Genomic DNA, 17796 nt, shown 5'->3' on the forward strand with positions numbered 1-17796 from the left:
AGTCCTGTCCCAGGAGCTGGCTATGTCAGATGTGCCCGACTGGTCCCTAACTCGGCGCCCCTTCTGAAACCTGCCTTTCTCTGGATAGAGTTCAGTAGAGACCTCTGAGATGCTGAGGGGCTGGAGGTTGGGACCGAGGAGGAGATGCTGCTAGTGCTGGGGTTGTGGTCTGGAGAAGGGGAGGCAAAGTGGGTGTCATTGCTTTATGCAGCTCTCTGGGAGGGGTTTGGAGCGATGCCGAAGCCGGGGTCTTCTAAGGAGGGGACCAGGGAAAGGACGAGAGGCAGTGGCACAAACTACATCATGGGGAAATTCCCATTCCCAGAGGCCAGGATGCGAAACCTGCATCCGTGAAGACTTCTAGCCCTCCACAGGGCTGTCCCCAGGGCAATGTGCTCCTGTGTCCAGGCTGGCCCTGCTCTCCCCCAGCTCTCCCCTGGCCCAGGGATTTGGGTCCATCCTGGCTCTGCCACTGCTCTGACCTCAGGCTGTGCTGCCCTGGCCCTGCCACATGCCCGGGAGGACCATGAGCACTTTCGGGGCGTGGGAGGGGCTGGGCCGTTGGTGTTGGGACCAATGAAAGGGTGCTGGTCCCTGTAGCCGTGCCTCGCTGGTCCCATCTGCTACAGCTCAGAGCAAACTTCTGCTTCTGCAGATGCTGGCTGCACTTCTCCTTTGCACCCCTGAGAGACAGCACAATCACCGGGGAGCAGGACCATCCCAGAAAGGAATTCCAAGGGCAGGGTGGGAGCCAGCAGGGCTCAAGGCTTGCCCAGCGCTTGCCCACATGGCCCAGAGCATGGTTTATGCTGACCTGAGGTTTGCCAAAGTGATGGGGGGCCGGAGCATGGCCAGCCAGGCGCTGGAGGCAGGTGAGATCCTGCGGGACCCCCCACGCTGCCGCCATCATGCCCAGCCCTGTGGACTCAGCCGCTCTCCCCTGCCTTCCTCCAACAGCCCTTGGCATGGACGAGACGGAGAGCCCCTACGAGAACATGCAGTCGGCGCCGGCAGGGCAGGACGGGGATGGGGCCCAGCCCAGTCCAGGTGAGTGCCCGGCTGGAGCCCAGGGGACCCAGGGAGGTCCTGGCACGGGTAGTGGGTGGTGTTTTGGGGTGCTCCCGCTCCCATCCTTGAAGACAGGAAGCGCCCACACCGTGCCACCTGTGCCATCGTGCTACCACTCTGCTGCCTGCAGGCCCAAGGTCTCAGGGCTGCCGGGGTTTTCCCGGCTCACTGGCTGATGCCTGTGGTTGGTTTTGTCTTGCAGGGCACTGGTCCCGGCGGTGGTGCATCCCTGTGGGGCTGCTGGCAACCTGCCTGCTGCTGCTGGTGGCCACCGTGGCCCTGGGGGCTTGCTGTGAGTCGGGGGTGTGGGCACTTCTGGGGCTGGGGGTGGCTGGGCAGCACAAGGAGAGGGAGGCAGCTGCACTGGGGGGGGGTGCCATGGGTGAATGGGGGGGAGAATAGAGGCATACCCACTCACACTGCTGGTGGCTGGGTCCCTCTGCCCTGTCTGCCACAAGCTGGCCTGTATCCCTCGCACATCATGGGTGCCTCCCTTGCCTCCCATCACCCAACTTTCCCACCTTGTTCTCGTTTCTGCTCCTTTCCCTTCCCTTCCAGGCGTTGCCCAGCCTCATATTGCTGCACCCCCCCTGCCCCTGTCCTGCTCTGTCTGCTCCTGCACCCTGTCCTGCCTTGCCCCGCTCTCCCCTGCCAGGTCCTGCCCAGCCCCTGACCATACACTTCCCTGACATGTCTTTCCCATCCTTTCCCATCCTGCATGGACACCCTGCTGCCTTGCCCTGCCCATCCTACCCCCTGAGCAGGGGCAGTCCCGTGTCCCCCTGCCTGGGCTGTCCCACCCCCATGCCCCAGCTCACCCCCCCTGTCCCCAGACTGGCAGGTCACCCGCAGCCTGCAGGACGCCTCCCGTGAGCATGCGGCCGAGCAGGGCCGCCTCTCGCAGGAGGTGAGCGTGCAGGAGCAGAGCCTGGAGCAGACGAAGCTGGAGCTGGCGTGGGCCAGAGCGGAGCTGCAGCAAGCGTGGCGGGAGGGCAACAGCAGCCAGCTGGAGCTGGAGACCCTGAATGCCGAGCTGCGGCGTGTCATGGGCATCCTGGGGAAGATGGAGAAGGAGATGCAGGAGGTGCAGGGGAAGCTCAACAACAGCGAGAACACTGTAGCCATCCTGCGCTCCTGCACAGCTATAGGTAGGGCAATGGTGGAGCAGGGATGGAGTGCCCCAGGGGACTGGCACCCCTCAGCAGGTGCAGTGCCAAAGCATGAGCACTGATTTTTTTGGCCACATGGTGGGGACAGGGTGGTCCAAAGGCTGAAGCTATGCCTGGAGCAGCAGCTGAGCCTGTGATGTCTGCTGGGAAGATGTGGGTCTGTCCCCAGTCTCCGCCAGGGCTTCTGTGGCTAAGCAAGCACCTGAGCCATGCCCCTGCCCCCAGATTGCTGCCCTTCAGGCTGGCTGCTGTACAGGGGCAAGTGCCTCTTCATCTCGTCGGAGAAGAAGACATGGGAGGACAGCAGAGATGAGTGCGAGAAGAAATATTCTCAGCTCCTGGTCACCAAATCCTGGAGTCGCTGGACCGTGCCGGTAGGGTGCTGGGGGAGCTGAGGGCAGGAGCTGGTGCATCCAGCCCTGGGCTCCCCAGGTGGGCCAGCACTGCTCTGGGGGCCCCTGGCCTGCCGAAACATTGGATGGTGCAAGGCTAATCTTTGGAGCACGTGGCTGGTGGTGGACACGGGGCAGAGAGGCTCTGGCACCCTTGGATGCTGCCCAAGCTGGAGCAGGGAACCAGGGCTGCTCAGCTGTCCTGCCCCAAGGAGCTCCAGCCCCAGGGGCTCCTTGGGGAGACAACCACCCCCTGCAAACACTGCAGCACATAGGTACTATGGAAAAGCCCCTAAAAGGCCCTTTATCTCCTTCCCTAGACCTTCTTGAAGAATGCGGACATCCCATACTGGATCGGGCTGCAAAAGAGCAGCTTTCCCTGGTATGATTATGGCTGGCTGGAGGAAGAGGACCCGGATGGCGAGGGGGTCTCGGACGCCTGGTTCTGGGTGGATGGCTCCCTTTACGAAAGGTACCCGGCAGCACAGCCTCTTGCTGAAACCCCCTCTCTTCCAGCACAGCTTTAGGAAGCGTTTTAAATCCCACCGGTACCCAATCCTAGGCACAAGCACTGGGCAACAAAGAGCATCAAAGCAGCTGAGGCTGAGGGGAGGTGGGTGCAGTGGTGTGATGAGATGCTTAGAGGCTGTGCAAACGAAAAGCCGAGGCTTGGGGGGCCACGTGCAGGGCATGCACAAGCAGGAGGCAGCGAGAGGGGACAAAAGAAACCGCAAGTTTTATTTGGGGTCTAGAGAAAGCGTTCGAGCACCACATCTATCCCTCACGTGCCTCCCTGGTCCCTCCTCGAGGGGAAAAAAAGCCTTCCGTTCTGCAGAGGGTCCCGGGCTCCTCCCCGCCACGTGCACCTCTTCCCCAGCTCACCACTGCTTCCTCTTGCGGTGTCTGAGAGCAGTGGGGAGGAACAGACCCGTCTGGCTGGGTGCTGGGTACCCAATCCCTGCCCACTGCCTGCCCCTCCATCCTCAGCCCCACCGTGGGGGGCTGCACCCCACCACGGCCCCATGGCCCAGGGCAGCTCCTCTGGCAATCCACATGCCTTCAGGGAGGACCGGGCTCTCCCCACTGCCAGGCGCTGCAGGGGTGAGATATCCCCCAGCAGCGAGGCTGAGATTCAAGCAGGGGGGAGGCTAAGAGGAGTCGCAAGTGATGCAAACCTTTTGCAGAGGGGTTTCTCAGCCTGCCTGAGGAAGGGCAGGGATGCATCGGCTGAGGCTTCAGCCTGTGAAATCAGAAGGGGAGGACTGGGGGATCCCCCCTTTGACTGCAGCATTCAACCCCTCCTGTGCAAGCGTACAAGAGGCAGCCATCAGCAGCCATGGCTGCCTCAGCAGGGGGTAGCGGGGCGGTGGCAGCCCCCTGATGTGTCGTTTTCCCATCCAGACCATGGCAGTCGAAGTCGAATGGGTCCTGTGCCATAATAAGCCGTGGGAACATCAAACCTGCCCAGTGCACCAGTCCTGACGACCTGCACCTCTGGATCTGTGAGAAGGCGGCGGGGCCAAGCTCCCCTTTCATCCCATGATGGCCGCTGACCCCAGCACTGCTGCGGTGAGTGTGTCCACGCTAGGGTCTGCCGAGCACTGGGGTGCACGGGGCCTGTGGGGTGTGCGAGGAGGAAAGTGGGGAGCCTGGGCATCTGTGTGGGGCACGCTGACCCCTTCCCTTGGAAAGGGAGAGGGATGCAGGCACCTCCCTGTGCTGGATAGCGCCTGCCTCCATCCCTTTGCTGCCATGGTAGCCCCTGGTCTGCGGTAGCTCAAGAGTCGCTCCCAAGCTGTAGGGCAGCAAAGGGGCAAGATGGGGGAAACCCCTTTGCAAGCTGCCTTCCCAGCCCCGCTGCGTGTGGTGGAGGCTGGGCAGCACCTCACCCTCTGCCTTCCCTTGCAGCACCTGCACCCCGCACCGCCTCCGCTTCAGCCTTGCTGCACCCCTGCCCGGGATGTCCCAGCCATGCAGGCAACCCCCTTCCCTCTCACAGACCCCTGCCCATGGGCTGCCCAGGTCCTTCTCAGCGATGCCCGGTGATGCTCCGGCATCACGCAGGCTGGGGGAGGCGGTGGCAGTGGCCGTTTCCCCCCAGCTGATGTGCTTCAGCAGAGCGGTACGGGTCCCACGGCTCAGCCCCACACCTGCGTGGGGTACGCTGTGTCTTCCTGAGCACAGGGGCTGGTGTGCAATGGGCAGCCCGGACCCAGCCACAGAGCGCAGCAAGGCGTGATGCTCAGCACCGCAGCCATGCAACATCCCCAGCACGGAGCGAGCTGCGGTGCTGGCATGCGAGGACATGGGAGTAGGGGACGGCACAGCCCCACACCTGGCCAGGTCCCCTCCCCACAGCAGGAACTTTGCGCCTGGCCCCATCCCAGGAGCAGCTTGGCCACAGCTTTCAGGCAACCCAGCAAACAACAGCCTCAGCAAAGCCTCAGCGCCCAAAGAGGGAAGCTGCACCTGAATCGGACGGTGCCTGTGCTGGCGGTTGGGTTTTTTTGCTAATTAGAAAGTAGAGCAATGACCTTAAGGATTGTACAATGTGGTGGTGCCTTTCAAAAGCAAAAGCAGCTCTGGCACTTGCAGTGGACTGATGCTTTGCGAGACAAGTCATCAGGACTTTAAATAGTTACTACACACGTGCACATGCGAAGATTAAGCAAAATAGCCCTGATGTAACATTGCAGCCAGGCAAGAGCAGAGGAAGTCATGTTCAACCAGGCGAAGATGTTCTCAGTTTATTATGGGGTCATGTGTGCCATATATAGTTGATTAATTGCTATGTGAATTAGCTTGCTTGAAGAGCAAAAGGGCATTTAAAGGCAGGCTTTTTGGAGGTGGCACATGTCACTTCTCTGTCTTGTCCGCTTGCTGAACTCACTCTGTAGCAATAAAGAGACGTAGCTTGTCTGCTCTTTGCTTTCTTGTGTACCACCACAAACACGGACTCAAGGGCATGAACCCGAAGAACCTAAATAATAAATGGGAATTTGGCTGAAGCCATTTCAACCAAGATGGCCACTTTGGGGGCAATGAGATGGCTGAGCCAGGCTGGCTTGTGGTTCCCGAGGGGGTTCCCAGAAGCCCCAGGCAAGCCCGTGCAACCTTCTGGGGTCGGGCTCCCCTCCACGTCCGACATGCATCCAAGAGACAGAAGTGGCAGCCCGAGTCGCTGGGACATTCAGATTTTATTGAACACTTTAAATAAGCTGGGTATATATTACTAGCAATTATTATTATTAATAATAAAAAACACAAGAGTTCTGCATTCACCAGTGCATTGTGCGGGAGGGAGGAAAGCCGGCTCCCACCCTTGCCAGGTGCCAGGCAGCCTGGCCGTGCTGTCCACCGGCCCCTTCCCCCCGGTGCCAGGATAGCACCCCGGCCCCTCTGCCAGCACCCCGCTCCCGACCCCGTGTGCTGGGGGGACACGGGGCGCCGTACCAGCTCAGCACCCAGCCCTCAGCGTTGGGTGGGCAGGGGCAACCCCAGTGCTGGCAATCCTCCCCGAGCGCTGCCCCACGGGCACCGCCCCTCTCCCGGCCCCCCTGCACGCCTCTCCCTGTGTCAGGGACTGGCTGTGCTCCCCACGCTTGTAGGGAAGCACTGGGACACCCAGCCCCACAGGGTCCCCCAAAACACACATACACACACTGACCCCTCTGCCCTCAGCCCAGCCCCGCTCCCCCCCTGGCCTGGGGGGCTGCGGGGGGCTCCTAGTTCTCCCGGGAGAGCAGGCTCATTGCACACCCCTCTGTGAGAGCCCAGAGAGGGGTGAGCCCTTGGGGAAAGAGGGTCCCGCATCCAGGGTGTGAACCCCGGGAGCCCCATGGGAGACCAGCCCTGCTGCCCAGGGCAATGCTGGAGCGTGCCCGGGGCAGGGGCGTTATTGCACTTCAGTCCTTGGCAGGGACCCAGCCCACACCCGGGGCTCCCCGCAGACCCCTCAGGCTGATCCCGGCGGGACAGGTGCCCAAGCGCCTGGGCAGCGCCATGGCGGCCACGGCATGGGGCATCAGCGCCACTGCAGCCACCAAGCGCCGAGCGAGGACGGACCACAGGGACAGGCTGGGCCCCCACACCTGCTTGGCGCTGCGGCTGCAGGGGGGTCCGAGGGGCAGCTGGACGCAGCCCCACTCCCCAGGGGTCCCCGGCACTAGGACTGCGCCTCCGGCAGCTTCAGGCTGGGCTCCGCTAGTACTGGCCCCGGGGCCTTCTGGTGGTGGCCCCGGTCGTGGCAGAGGAGGCTCTTGGCCTCACAGTTGAGGTTCTGGTAGCGAGGCGGGCTGGGTGCCGGCCGGTGGCAGACGGAGGCGAAACTGAAGCTGAAGGGACCCAGGCAGCAGCCAGGGCAGGGCAGCACCTCGTCCTGCTCCAGCACGGCACTGGAGCCGTGCCCGGGCAGCATGGCTGTGCGCTCCGTCCGCTCCAGCGCCACAGCGCAGGGGATGCTGAGCTCGGAGAAGCCGTGCTCCAGCCCGCTGCCCCAAGCCAGGGGTTTGCTGACCACCACGTGGTTGTTGTTGAAGAGGAGCCCGTTGGGGACTCGCGGCTCCGGCTGCCAGGATTGGGCGCCCGAGGACGCTGTGCGGATGAAGTTGCTGTTGGGGGGCGGCAGGGAGGGCTGCGGCACCTCAGGGCTGTCGGGGCCGCAGTCCATCTGCTCCTCCACTCTGGGGCTGCGGGGGGAGCCTTGTCCCCAGGCTGGGGGAGGAAGGAGGTTGGGGGGCTGGGGGTTGATGGCGGGACGAGGGAACCCCACGCCCAGTGCCAGGCCCCCCTGGCGGGGCAGCTCGGGGGAGGCAGGCAGCGAGGGGCCCTTCGCACGAGGGAACCCCACGCCCAGTGCCAGGCCCCCCTGGCGGGGCAGCTCGGGGGAGGCAGGCAGCGAGTGGCACTTGCGGGGCGTGGTGGCAGGGGCCGAGAAGTCACACTGCACCTCCACGGCAGGCTCAGGCGTCACGGGGGTGCTGAGCTGGAGCGGGGCGGGGGGCGGCAGATCAAAGGTGAGCGAGATGACCGACTTGCTCGGCGTGTCGAAGAGCTTGATCTTCCCCCCCTTCAGGTCCTCGCGCTGGGAGAAGGGGTTGACGCGGTGGGGCGTCTCCTTGGTCCTGGCCCCGCCGTAAGGCTCCACGGGCCACAGCAGGACAGGCGATTTGGGGGGGAACATGTCGGACTGGCTGCGGGACAGGCGCTGGTCCGGCTGCAGGTGCTGTGTCCCCAGCTCACGCAGGGGCGACTGCTCGGCACGGCCAGCCGCCCTCCCAGCTACCCCTGGGCATGGGCACAGGAGCGGGTCACCAGCTGCCAGCAGCTGCTGATGTGGGGTGCCACGGGGTGCTGGGCACCCAACAACCCAGGGGCGCACCCCGAGGGGGGTAACAGTGACCGGCTCCATCCTGCAGACCTCATGCAACCCCTGTCTCCTTCCCCTACAGCTGCCGGGGTAGGATGGGACACCCCACATCCCCCCTCCTTGCACCCCTCTATGGCCTGTCCCCGGGGTGCCCACGTACCGTTGAGCGTGGCCGCCATCCCAGGCGCGGGCAGGCTCTCCCCACCACCGAAGAGGGTGGCCCCGGCGCCCTCGGCACCCGGCTGGTGCTGCAGGACCCCCTCCAGGCACTGCGTGATCTCCAGGAACGAGGGGCGGGAGGTGGGCTCCATCTGTGGGCAGGAGGGGTTACCCATCAGGTCTGCAGCCCCCCAAGCACCCCAGGGAGGCCTGACCAGCAAAGGCAGCTCCCTGCCTGTCCCCCCTTGTGCAGGCAAGGCTGCCTGTCCTGCCCCGCTGCCCCGGCGGGGAAGGGCAGCGGGGATGGGAGGCTCACACTGCAGCAGTGGAAAGCAAGCTGGAGGAAGGCCGCTGGGCAGTCGATCCCCACCATGGTGCGGAAAGTGGTGACGTCCAGACCAAAATCCTGTGCCAGGGAAACAAGGAAGAATGAGGCTGGGTCCCCTAGGGCACCACACAGCCCAGGGGACCTGGGATGGCCTTGCCTCCCCTCCCCGCACTGACTGCGGGCCACCCAGGGCTGTGGATGTGGCAGCACCCCGGCTGAGGCACAGCAAGGGGAGACCCTAGGGTCACCCCAAGTTGGGGCAAGGCTGAGGGATGCCGGGACACAGATCCCTCCTGCTCTCTGCCTGAATCCAACTGTCCCCTTCTCCCACCCAGGCCGACTATGGGATCCGAGGACAGGTTATCGGCAGAGAGCATCCCTCCCCGTACAGCATTTGGGACACAGCACCCCTACCCCGAGCTGCAGGGCAGCTCCTGCACACAGGGCTCTGCCCAGCATGGGAGGATGGTCCCCCTCATTTGGTGAAGCAGTCCCAGCCCCAATGCTGCTGCCTGCCACCCTCCCTCCCCATCCCCGTCCCAGGGAGTCACCTCGGTGCGGGGCAGGTAGTCAGGGTCAGCGGGGACACGAGCAATGGTCTCGCATAGGATGATGCCGTACGCGAACACATCGGCCTGCAGAGAGCAGGGAGTCATGGGGGGGGCCCTGCAGCCCTGAGGCAACATGCCCACCATCCTGTGAACCCATAGCCCCCCTCCTTCCTGTGGAGCCACACCGGGAGCCCTGCCACCTCACCACCCGGGGGATGCCCAGTTCCTTCCCTCTGTGTGCCCAAATGCCTCCAGGGCTGCAAATCCTGCAAACCGCTGGCAGCACAAGCCTGGATAAAGCCCCACATGTGGCAGCCATGCAGCCTCACCTTCTCGTTGTAGATCTCCCCTCGCAGCACCTCGGGCGCCATCCAGTACGGGGAGCCCACCACGGCCAGCGGCTCCTTCTCACCGCCCTCGCTGGGAGACATGGTGGGACATCAGGGGCTGCCCACAGTTCCCTGTCCCTGTCCAACCTCCCATCTTCCCACTGGGGCAGCCCAAATCACCATCTCCATCTCCATCTCCCTTCCTGGGCTAATTGTCCTCCATGTACCCCACAAACTCATCTCTGCCCATCCACACCATCCCCTCCTAGCCAGCCCCAAATGTGTCCATCTGCCCCACGAGTCCCCACTGCCAGGGACCACCCCCACAGCCCCCCATCCCTGCCCTTCTAGCTGCATCCCGAAAGTCCATCCCTCCCCAGCTCCTGCTCCAAGTGGGCTGGAAACCCCCCAACTCCAAGGATGGGGACGGACGGGTGGACGCTGCCCACGCACCTATAGGTGGGGATCTTCTCCGCCAAGCCGAAGTCACCCACTACAGCTGTGTAGCCATTGGCCTCGCAGCGCACCAGGCAGTTCTGGGGGCACAGGAGGACCCCTGTCACACCAACTGCACCAGCCCTGCCTCACTGGCCACCGCTCCTGGGATGCCCCAGCACAGTGCAGCCTCCTGCTCCCCAGCTGGCCATGCTTGGGGCAGCAACGTGGGTATGGGATGAGGGCAATGGGATGCCTTGGAGCATCCCATACCTTAGAGGTGAGGTCACGGTGGAAGATGCCCTTGGAGTGCAGGTAGCGCAAGCCACGGGCGATGTCGAGGGCCAGCTTGACACGCATGGACCAGGAGAGGGGCACAGGGCTGTCCAGCAGCTGCTCCAGGTTCCCACCGTTGATGTACTGATGGGAAGAGCCGGGCCATCGCATCACTGTGCCCCCCCTCCCTTCCATAATGCTGGATGCTCACCTCTTATCCCAACGCATCCCCCAACCACCCCACGGCACAGCCCCCCAGTAGACCTTGCCCGGCACATGTGCCACGGGCCGAGAAAGTGTCCCCATAGCCATCGCTGTCCCCTCCCCAGGCCTGCAGGAACCCTGAGACTCACGGCCATTGCCCCGCTCTCACCTCCGTCAGCGCGTGCAGCTGTCCCTCGTGCACGCACACCCCCATGAACCTGTGAGACAGAGGGGACCTGAGTGTGGCCGCAGCAGGGACCAGCCCCAGGAGCTCATCCAGCACCAGCAGTAGCCCCAACCCTCCCCAGGCTAGAGAAAAGGGGGGCAACGGGGATGGCAGCGGGGGAACAGGTCCTACCTGAGGATGTTGGGGTGCGAGAGGCGGTTCATCAGCTGCACCTCCCGCAGCATGTTGCCCCGGTTGCTGGTCAGCTTGTTCATCTTCAGCACCATGATCTGCCCTGACTGGCGGTGCCGCACCTGGAGGGGGGTGCAGGGGAGGCTGAGTCCCACATATCCCCGCAGCCCCCCTGGACACCAGCCTGCACCTGGTACACACCCCAGCCCAAGAGGTAGGAGCTGTGCACCCCACACACCCGAGGCATGGGGCACCCTAGGGACTGCTAGGGCTAAGGGGGCTCTCCAGGCACAGCAGCACCCCAAGGACCCCCAGTGTCGATGACGCACACCCCCATCCGCCCCGGGGCACCCTGCTTGTCGTGCTCCCCCCACCACGCTACACTGCCCAGCCCTCCCGGAGAGGCAACGGCAGCTCCTGCAAGCTGTGACCCCAGCCCTGCTGCAAGAACAGGCAGGTGCGGGATTGCGGCGCACCAGAGCAGGCTTTTTCGGGTCAGTACCACCCAGACAGACCCCACCAGCATGGGGTGGAGAACAGAGGGGGCACACTGCCCCCCGAACTAGCCCTGGGGGTGACCAACGCTGCCCCGATGCATGACCCCAGCCTGGCGGGGCATGGCGCTGGGACGAGGCTGTATATTTAGCCGTCCCCAGCCCCATGCTGTCATGCGAGCTGGGGGCCTGGCCCCCTGCCAAGAACAGCAGCTGGGAGCGCCGCCAAGCATGGACACCCCCGTCCTTCTGCAGCCCCCTAGCACGTGCAGGGTGGAGGATGAGCAGGGGATCCCCTGCCCCAGCACCGGGCTGTGGGGGCCGAACCGGTGCCGAGGGTCCCCTCCTGAGTGGGTGCTGGGGGTGTGGGATGGGACCCCCCCAGAGCAGCAGCCGGTGGCGGGCACAACCTGGTGGATCCCGGCTGCTCCCCAGCACACACCGAGCTGTGCACGGAGGCACAGGCATTCCTCAGCGCTGCTGTCAGCTCCCTGCTCTTCTCCTTTTTAGTCGATGCTGGTTGAGGCTGCTGTGCCGGCGCCAGTCCCTGGCCCGCCCCACACCCCCCTCGCCTCAGGGATTGCCTCCCTGGGCAAAACACGGGGGACCGGCTGGAGGCAGGGTCCCCAGTGCCCCTCATTCTGCTCGCAGCTTGGCCCCTGTCCCCATCACAACGGGGGGGGGGCTGGTGTACTGGGCCCTCTGGGGCTCTCTTCCCACCCCATGGCTGGCATTGCTTAGGGTTGTCCTGGTGTGCATGCTGAGATGGGGACCCATCCAGCACCCAATATGCAGGGGATGGGCAGCAGCTCCCCCCCACCAAAGGGCCTGGGGGGAAATTAGTGCTTTATAATGATCCCTCTACATGACTGGGTGCACCAAGGCCAAACCAGCCCCAGGCAGAGTGGAAACGAGGGGCAATAGCCTGGCCCAACCCCGCTGTGCCACCACCAGCTCATTGAGTTCACTGAGAAGATCTGAATAATTCAGCAGCTGCCTGCCCGTGGACACCCCACTCCGGTTACACCTGCATCACCTCCAGCCAGCTCCAGCCAGCCAGCCGGGTCCCCTGGCCCGTGGGCAGGGGCCACGTGGCAGCAGAGATCAGGATGGACCCTGGACGAGTGAGGAGGGAACACCCAAGACACCTGCCACCATGGGTCCCCATCTCGGCCCCCCACCACACTGGGGGGAAAAGGGAGGATGGGTTCCCCCATGCCTTCTCCTCCCTGAGCACCAGACAAAACGCCTGGGCTCGAGGAGAGACCAGCCCAGGTGACAGTCCCTGCTGTGGGGAGCGCGGCTCCTCCAGCCCTGTGCGCACCCAGGGCTCCCCATCTAATGGCACCCCACGTCCTCCCTGTGCCCACCACCCTGCTCAGCCCACCCCATCACCTGCAGTGCCTGGCACTGCTGCCACTCCCATCATGGTGCCCGGGGACTCCCTGCCACACCTGCACCAGCAGGCAGGGCAAGGGGCACCCCCACCTCATCCCCACCATCACTGCCTTCCCTCCACCCCATCCCTGTGCGTGGGGCAGCTGGAGGCAGCACCAGACACAGAAATGGGGCTCCCAGCCTGGCTTCAGTGGCTGTGCGGGCTTTAAGGAGGGGACCTGCCTGGCCAAAGCAGGATGGGCAGGGTCTCCCTTTGCCCCTCCAGCTCCTTGCAGAGTCAGGGGCCAAGGGAGCCGGAGCCCAGATGAGGCCAGTGGGACCCCCCAGCCCCGCCAAGTCCCTGGTGCTGGGTGCTGCCCAGCAAAGCCCAGTGCTCCTGACCCAGGTCGCCTGGTGGCAGCACTGTCTTCCCTTCCCACACCGCGTGGGGCTGGCGGGATGGGCGCGGTTGGTTTGGCTGACACCGGCAGCTGCCAGGCACCAGGACCCGGCTTGATGGCGCAGGCAGGCTTGGTCCTGCAGGGATGGCTGTGGGCAGCGAGGCTCCAGCGCCACGCACCCATGATGGGAATGCTGGGCAGCATGCACAGTGCTGGCACTCGGTGGCCATGCACCATGGGGCTGGCTGGGTACCCATCATCAGCAGCGTCCCTACATCAGGGAGCAGCCCTTCGCGGGCACTGGCTCAGCCCCACGTAACTGTGATGTGCCCATGGCTTAATTCCTCATTAATAAGCCTCCTGCCATTGCAATAGGCTGGGTCAGGCCCGAGTGCAGCCATATGGCACCTAACGCCTTAATCCTGGAGGAGAGGTAGCCTGCGGGAGGGAAGGTCCAGTGAAAGCTCCTTCCCTGGGATTTCTCCCAGGGACCCCAGGAGCCTCCAGCCAGCACAGCCCTGCCCCAGTGCTCTGCTCCAGGACTCCGTCCCCAGGGGCAGGGAGGGCTCCAGGGAGTCCCAGGACAGCCCCTGCCCCATGCACACCGGGGACGACCTCCTCGAGGGCATCCACCGCCCTGAGCTTGCTTGCAAGGCCCCATCCTGCTGTCTCCCCTGCAAGATCTGCGGCTTGAGGCCAGCCCCTGCCGGGGCTGGCAGGGAAGGGGTTATGCTCCCTTGGGCTTCCCACTGGCCTCCCACATGTCAGCCAGTTTACCCAGTCCAGCCAGGTGCTAGCACCAGCCCAGCACCCCAGCCGCCCTCCGGAAGCAGGCATAGCAGAAGAGGGAGCAAGCCACGACCCCGTGCCGGATGCAGCCCCTTGCTAAGAGTGTTTCCTTCCCCGACGCTATCCGGGGAAGGCAGCAGGCAGCAGAGCCTCCCTGGGCAGGATGGTGTCCCCCCTCGCCTCTCCATGCTCTGGCATGGTGCCCAGGAATCCCAGCACATTCCCCGGAGCTGAGCTCAGCTGGGCAGCCGCACTGGGGTGCGGGGGGAGGACAAGCCGCCGGCCCCCACCCAGGAACCAGGCAAGCCCTCGCCCCTCGCCAATGGCCCCCAGCACCCCACATGGCCCCTCCACTGCGTGCTTCGCTGGGCACCATGGCTGAGCCGGGGTGCCGTGGCGTGTTGGTCCCCATCCCATCTGTTGCCAGCACGTGGGGATGGGGGATGGGACAGGGCTGGCTGCGGCCCCAGCCTGGGCACAAGGGATCTGAGCTCTTTTAACAGCGAAAATTACAGTCTTATTTAAAGAGCATGCTAATCAGAGCGAGCAGACAGCCTGCTTCCTCCCTGCAGCCGGTGCTCCTGTCTAGACATGGGATGAAGGCCCCCCACTAGTCCCCCCACTTGGGGGTCTCAGCAGCCAGCCCCCCTGCACCCCATGCCGGGGACAGACTCGCACATCACCTCACTCAGGGCACATCCCCTTGCACCAGCCCAGCGCAGGCAAGGCACAGTCACACAGGGACATCATCCTGCACCCCTTGCCCTGGGGAGACCAGTGGGGAAAGACAGGAGGGCAGGTAAGGAAGCTAGCAACGCCACTGGTAATCCCATAGCCGCCCGTGACAGCTGTGTCTGAGCTCACGGGAATCCCAGTAGCGCAACAGGACTTTTACTGGGTGGGACTGGAAAATCTGCTCATCACGTGGAAAAGGCGGAATCGGTCAAGACAGACTTCCTCCAGGGAAGCGAAAGCAGCAGGGCACGCAGCACCCACTCCCGATGAATGCACCTCACCTCCCGCACTCCCAGGTACAGGACCGTGGGCACGTCGGGAGCCGGGGCATCGCCAGCCGTCACAGGCAATCCTGGAGCATGCCCCATGACAGCGCAGGAGAGGTGCCGGCGGGTCCCAGGCTAGTCAGCACAACGCGTTTCCAGCACCCGGGGCTCCCGAGCGGTGACAGCGGGGCCAGGGCTGCTCTCCGCCTCGCGGCGGCTGGCTGACCTCAGCAAATTCACTTCCTCCCTGCCTGCCTTAGTTTCCCCATCTATGTCATGCCGCTCCACCCTCCTTTGTAAAACAAGGCAAGGTCCACCGATGCAGTGCAGCAGATAAGAGGGAGGGAGTTGTGTCATTAGTTGCATTGGTAAATTGGGAGTAAATACAAAATCTCAAAGGTTGGTGGGTAAGTGAGCAGAGATGGGCAGGCAGCAGTGGTGCCGAAGCCCTCTCCCCAGCTCTGTCCACGCTGGGAGCCGCGACCTGCCCCCCCCCCCCGGCCCCACGGAAAAGGGGGGCGGGACAACCCAGGAGAGCGAAGCCAGGATGCTGCCCGCAGCCCCCGCGTCTCTGCTGCAGAGCACACAGGAAAGGAAGAGAGGGATTTGGGGAAGAGATGCAACAGTGGTTTAAGGGCTGGAGAAAATGTCTGGCACAAACACACCCGGCTCAATCTGCTCAGTCTATTGGAGATGGAGAGGCAGCTCGCTGCAATGTCCGTGTACCTGAGAAAACGGGTGGGCCCACCATGGAAATGGGGCGCTGGCACACCAAATGGCTATGCCCTGGCAGGCAGCGTCTCCAAGAGGATGTGCGACAGTGGGGCATAAGCTGCAGAGTAGGATGAGCAAAGACATCCGGATACAGCCCCCAGGAGAGCGAAGCCAGGATGCTGCCCGCAGCCCCCGCGTCTGCTGCAGACCGCACACAGGAAAGTAAGAGAGGGATTTGGGGAAGAGATGCAACAGTGGTTTAAGGGCTGGAGAAAATGTCTGGCACAAACACACCCGGCTCAATCTGCTCAGTCTATTGGAGATGGAGAGGCAGCTCGCTGCAATGTCCGTGTACCTGAGAAAACGGGTGGGCCTGGCGCCTCTGAAATTGCACAGGGAAAGGCAATGGGAACCAGCTGCTCCAGAGGGAAACAGCGCAGCTCTGCAGCACAGCAGGGGATCAGCTGGGAACAAATCCCCAGGGTAAAGGGCAGCTTTTCATCACTGGTGTCTCCTGTCCTCTCCAGACAGCCTTTCTGAGAGAAGTGCTTCGCTGGAGTGGGATAAGGCTCAACCCAGGGGCGAGCTTGGGACACCAGGGCTCACACATGCTGAGCCTTTTGGCTTTAACGCTGGGAACACAGTCAGATGCCTGTGCTGGTACCTCAGCACCCCGCCTGGCCCTGGCTCGGCTGCACACCAGAGCTGAGCTACCTGCGTAGGGACAGAGATGTCCAGGTCCCCTCCCCATCCCCCACACCAACCAAGGCTGGAATGAGGCAGGACCCAGCAGCCACATGGAGGAAGGAGCCGCAAGTGCCCACGGCCATGGAAAGCAATGGCAGGAACAAGGGAGGTGGGAAGAAAGCAGGTCCTGTGCTGCCCTGCCAAACTCCATCCTCCTCGCAAGCTCAGGCAGCCAAACCCCAGCTCAGATCCTGGGCCTGCCCCACCATCCTGCCGAGCTCTTGGACTCAACCCACTGCACGAGCACAAAGCCCCATCTGGCCCCCTCCTGCCCCTGCCTCCTCTCCAGCATGCACACACGTGGGCTCCTGCCGCCTGATCCCGCTCCCACCCCCCAACCTCCGCTGGTCCCACAAATCCTACATGCAAGTGGCCCCACAAGAATATGAACAACGGGTGGGAGAAAGAGCATTTTGTGGCTCCCACAGGGCCTGGGAAAACAGAAAGAGCAAGGCAAGGAGAGACCGTGGCCTGGCTGAGACACAAGAGCATCCATTATTAAAGAGCCATATCCATGCCTAACATTATTAAATGCCTCCCTCTGCTCCGAGGTGCTGCCACGTGCTCCAAGCCACAGATCAATAGCAGGAACCAGGCCAGTAGAGAGGCCATGGCTCCGCTGGGGCAGGAGGGAGCACGGAGGAGAGGGACCCCTCTGCACGCTCGCCATGGCCCCTCGCAGGACACCTCTCTTGTGGCTGCCGAGGAGCCGGGTCTTGGGGTCTCCCTGTTCAGTGGGGAATGGTGGCAGGGCTGGAGAGGGACGCCAGGGTCCTGCTGGGATGTGGATGCCGAGCTGTGCTGCATGTGGGAGCGTGATCCCATGCAGGGGACACAGCACAGCGCTGCGCGGGACCCCAGAGACCGTGGTGGGAGGTGGTAGGGGTCCTGCCCAGCCCAAAGCTGCTCTCTGAGGCGGGTGAAGCCACTAGAAGCACGGCTTAAGGGCAGTCCTTGCCCAACAGCTTGTGGCACCTTAAGTGATGCTGAGGACGAAAACAACACGTGCACACACCTCCCCTTGGATGGGGAGAGGCGGTAATGGCAGCGGGGCAGGGCACAGCCCCTCGGCCTTGGCAGCAGTGCGTGGGCTGGCAAGGTACTGTCACCACGCACCTCTGACACACTGTTGGGACCCCAAGCTCCCCACCAGCACCCATGCCCCCCTAACCAGGGTGCGGGCCACACACAGGCATCCCCACTCTGGCAGTCCCAGAGAGGATGGAGGACAAAGGCAGCTCCGGGGTCTCAGCCGGGGGCCAGCCCCCACGCTGCTCTACAGCATCACAGACCTCTTCCAGAGCCGATCACCTTCGTGAGGCTCCCGTGGGGCACCCTGCACATCTACCTGCTCAGCGCAGCTAAAGCAGGCCCAGCAACGCTGGAAATCACCTCGGACCGGCTGCAAACACTCCCTGAATCCCTTGCCACAGGCATACCCAGGGCCTGCCGGGGTCGGGGCTCCAGGCTTTTGACAGGGGTCCCCGGGGCTGGGCTGCTCGCAACCCCACCGGTGCCCCGACCCCCCACGCGGCCCCGATGCCCCGACCCCACGCGGCCCCGCTGCGACCCGCGACCCCGCTGCGACCCACGCCGCAGCGCTTCGGAGCGCCTTCCCGGGCTGTAAACAGAACAG

At 63.8% G+C, this 17796-nt stretch overlaps 2 protein-coding genes across 2 annotated transcripts; one reads left to right on the forward strand and one right to left on the reverse strand.

Annotated features, from left to right (window-relative positions):
- Positions 1-576: 576 nt before the first annotated feature.
- Positions 577-4172, forward strand: CD72 (CD72 molecule). The gene is made up of 7 exons (XM_009288246.2): positions 577-872; positions 958-1047; positions 1271-1360; positions 1902-2216; positions 2463-2611; positions 2950-3101; positions 4031-4172. Exons 1-7 carry the CDS (start codon positions 656-658, stop codon positions 4170-4172), a joined length of 1155 nt encoding a protein of 384 aa, XP_009286521.2. The 5' UTR covers positions 577-655.
- A 2141-nt stretch (positions 4173-6313) lies between these two features.
- TESK1 (testis-specific kinase 1) lies at positions 6314-10775 on the reverse strand. The gene is made up of 9 exons (XM_019474370.1): positions 10638-10775; positions 10449-10497; positions 10073-10219; positions 9818-9900; positions 9365-9455; positions 9036-9119; positions 8473-8562; positions 8158-8308; positions 6314-7915 (listed from the first exon to the last, which is right to left on the reverse strand). The coding sequence occupies exons 1-9, from the start codon at positions 10730-10732 to the stop codon at positions 6795-6797; spliced, it is 1911 nt and encodes a 636-aa protein (XP_019329915.1). The 5' UTR covers positions 10733-10775; the 3' UTR covers positions 6314-6794.
- Positions 10776-17796: the final 7021 nt, after the last annotated feature.

This window comes from Aptenodytes forsteri, unplaced genomic scaffold, assembly GCF_000699145.1.
Source record: "Aptenodytes forsteri isolate BGI_AS27 unplaced genomic scaffold, ASM69914v1 Scaffold201, whole genome shotgun sequence".
NCBI classification, from domain to species: Eukaryota; Metazoa; Chordata; class Aves; order Sphenisciformes; family Spheniscidae; genus Aptenodytes; species Aptenodytes forsteri.

Coding starts and splice junctions, on each gene's coding strand:
- TESK1 (XM_019474370.1), bottom strand. CDS start 10,732: ATGGTGCTGAAGATGAACAAGCTGACCAGCAACCGGGGCAACATGCTG. Junction 10,220..10,448: donor AGCTGCACGCGCTGACGGAG/GTGAGAGCGGGG, acceptor TCTTCCCATCAG/TACATCAACGGTGGGAACCT. Junction 7,916..8,157: donor GATGGCGGCCACGCTCAACG/GTACGTGGGCAC, acceptor GCCCATGCCCAG/GGGTAGCTGGGAGGGCGGCT.
- CD72 (XM_009288246.2), top strand. CDS start 656: ATGCTGGCTGCACTTCTCCTTTGCACCCCTGAGAGACAGCACAATCAC. Junction 1,048..1,270: donor TGGGGCCCAGCCCAGTCCAG/GTGAGTGCCCGG, acceptor TTTGTCTTGCAG/GGCACTGGTCCCGGCGGTGG. Junction 2,217..2,462: donor GCGCTCCTGCACAGCTATAG/GTAGGGCAATGG, acceptor CCCTGCCCCCAG/ATTGCTGCCCTTCAGGCTGG.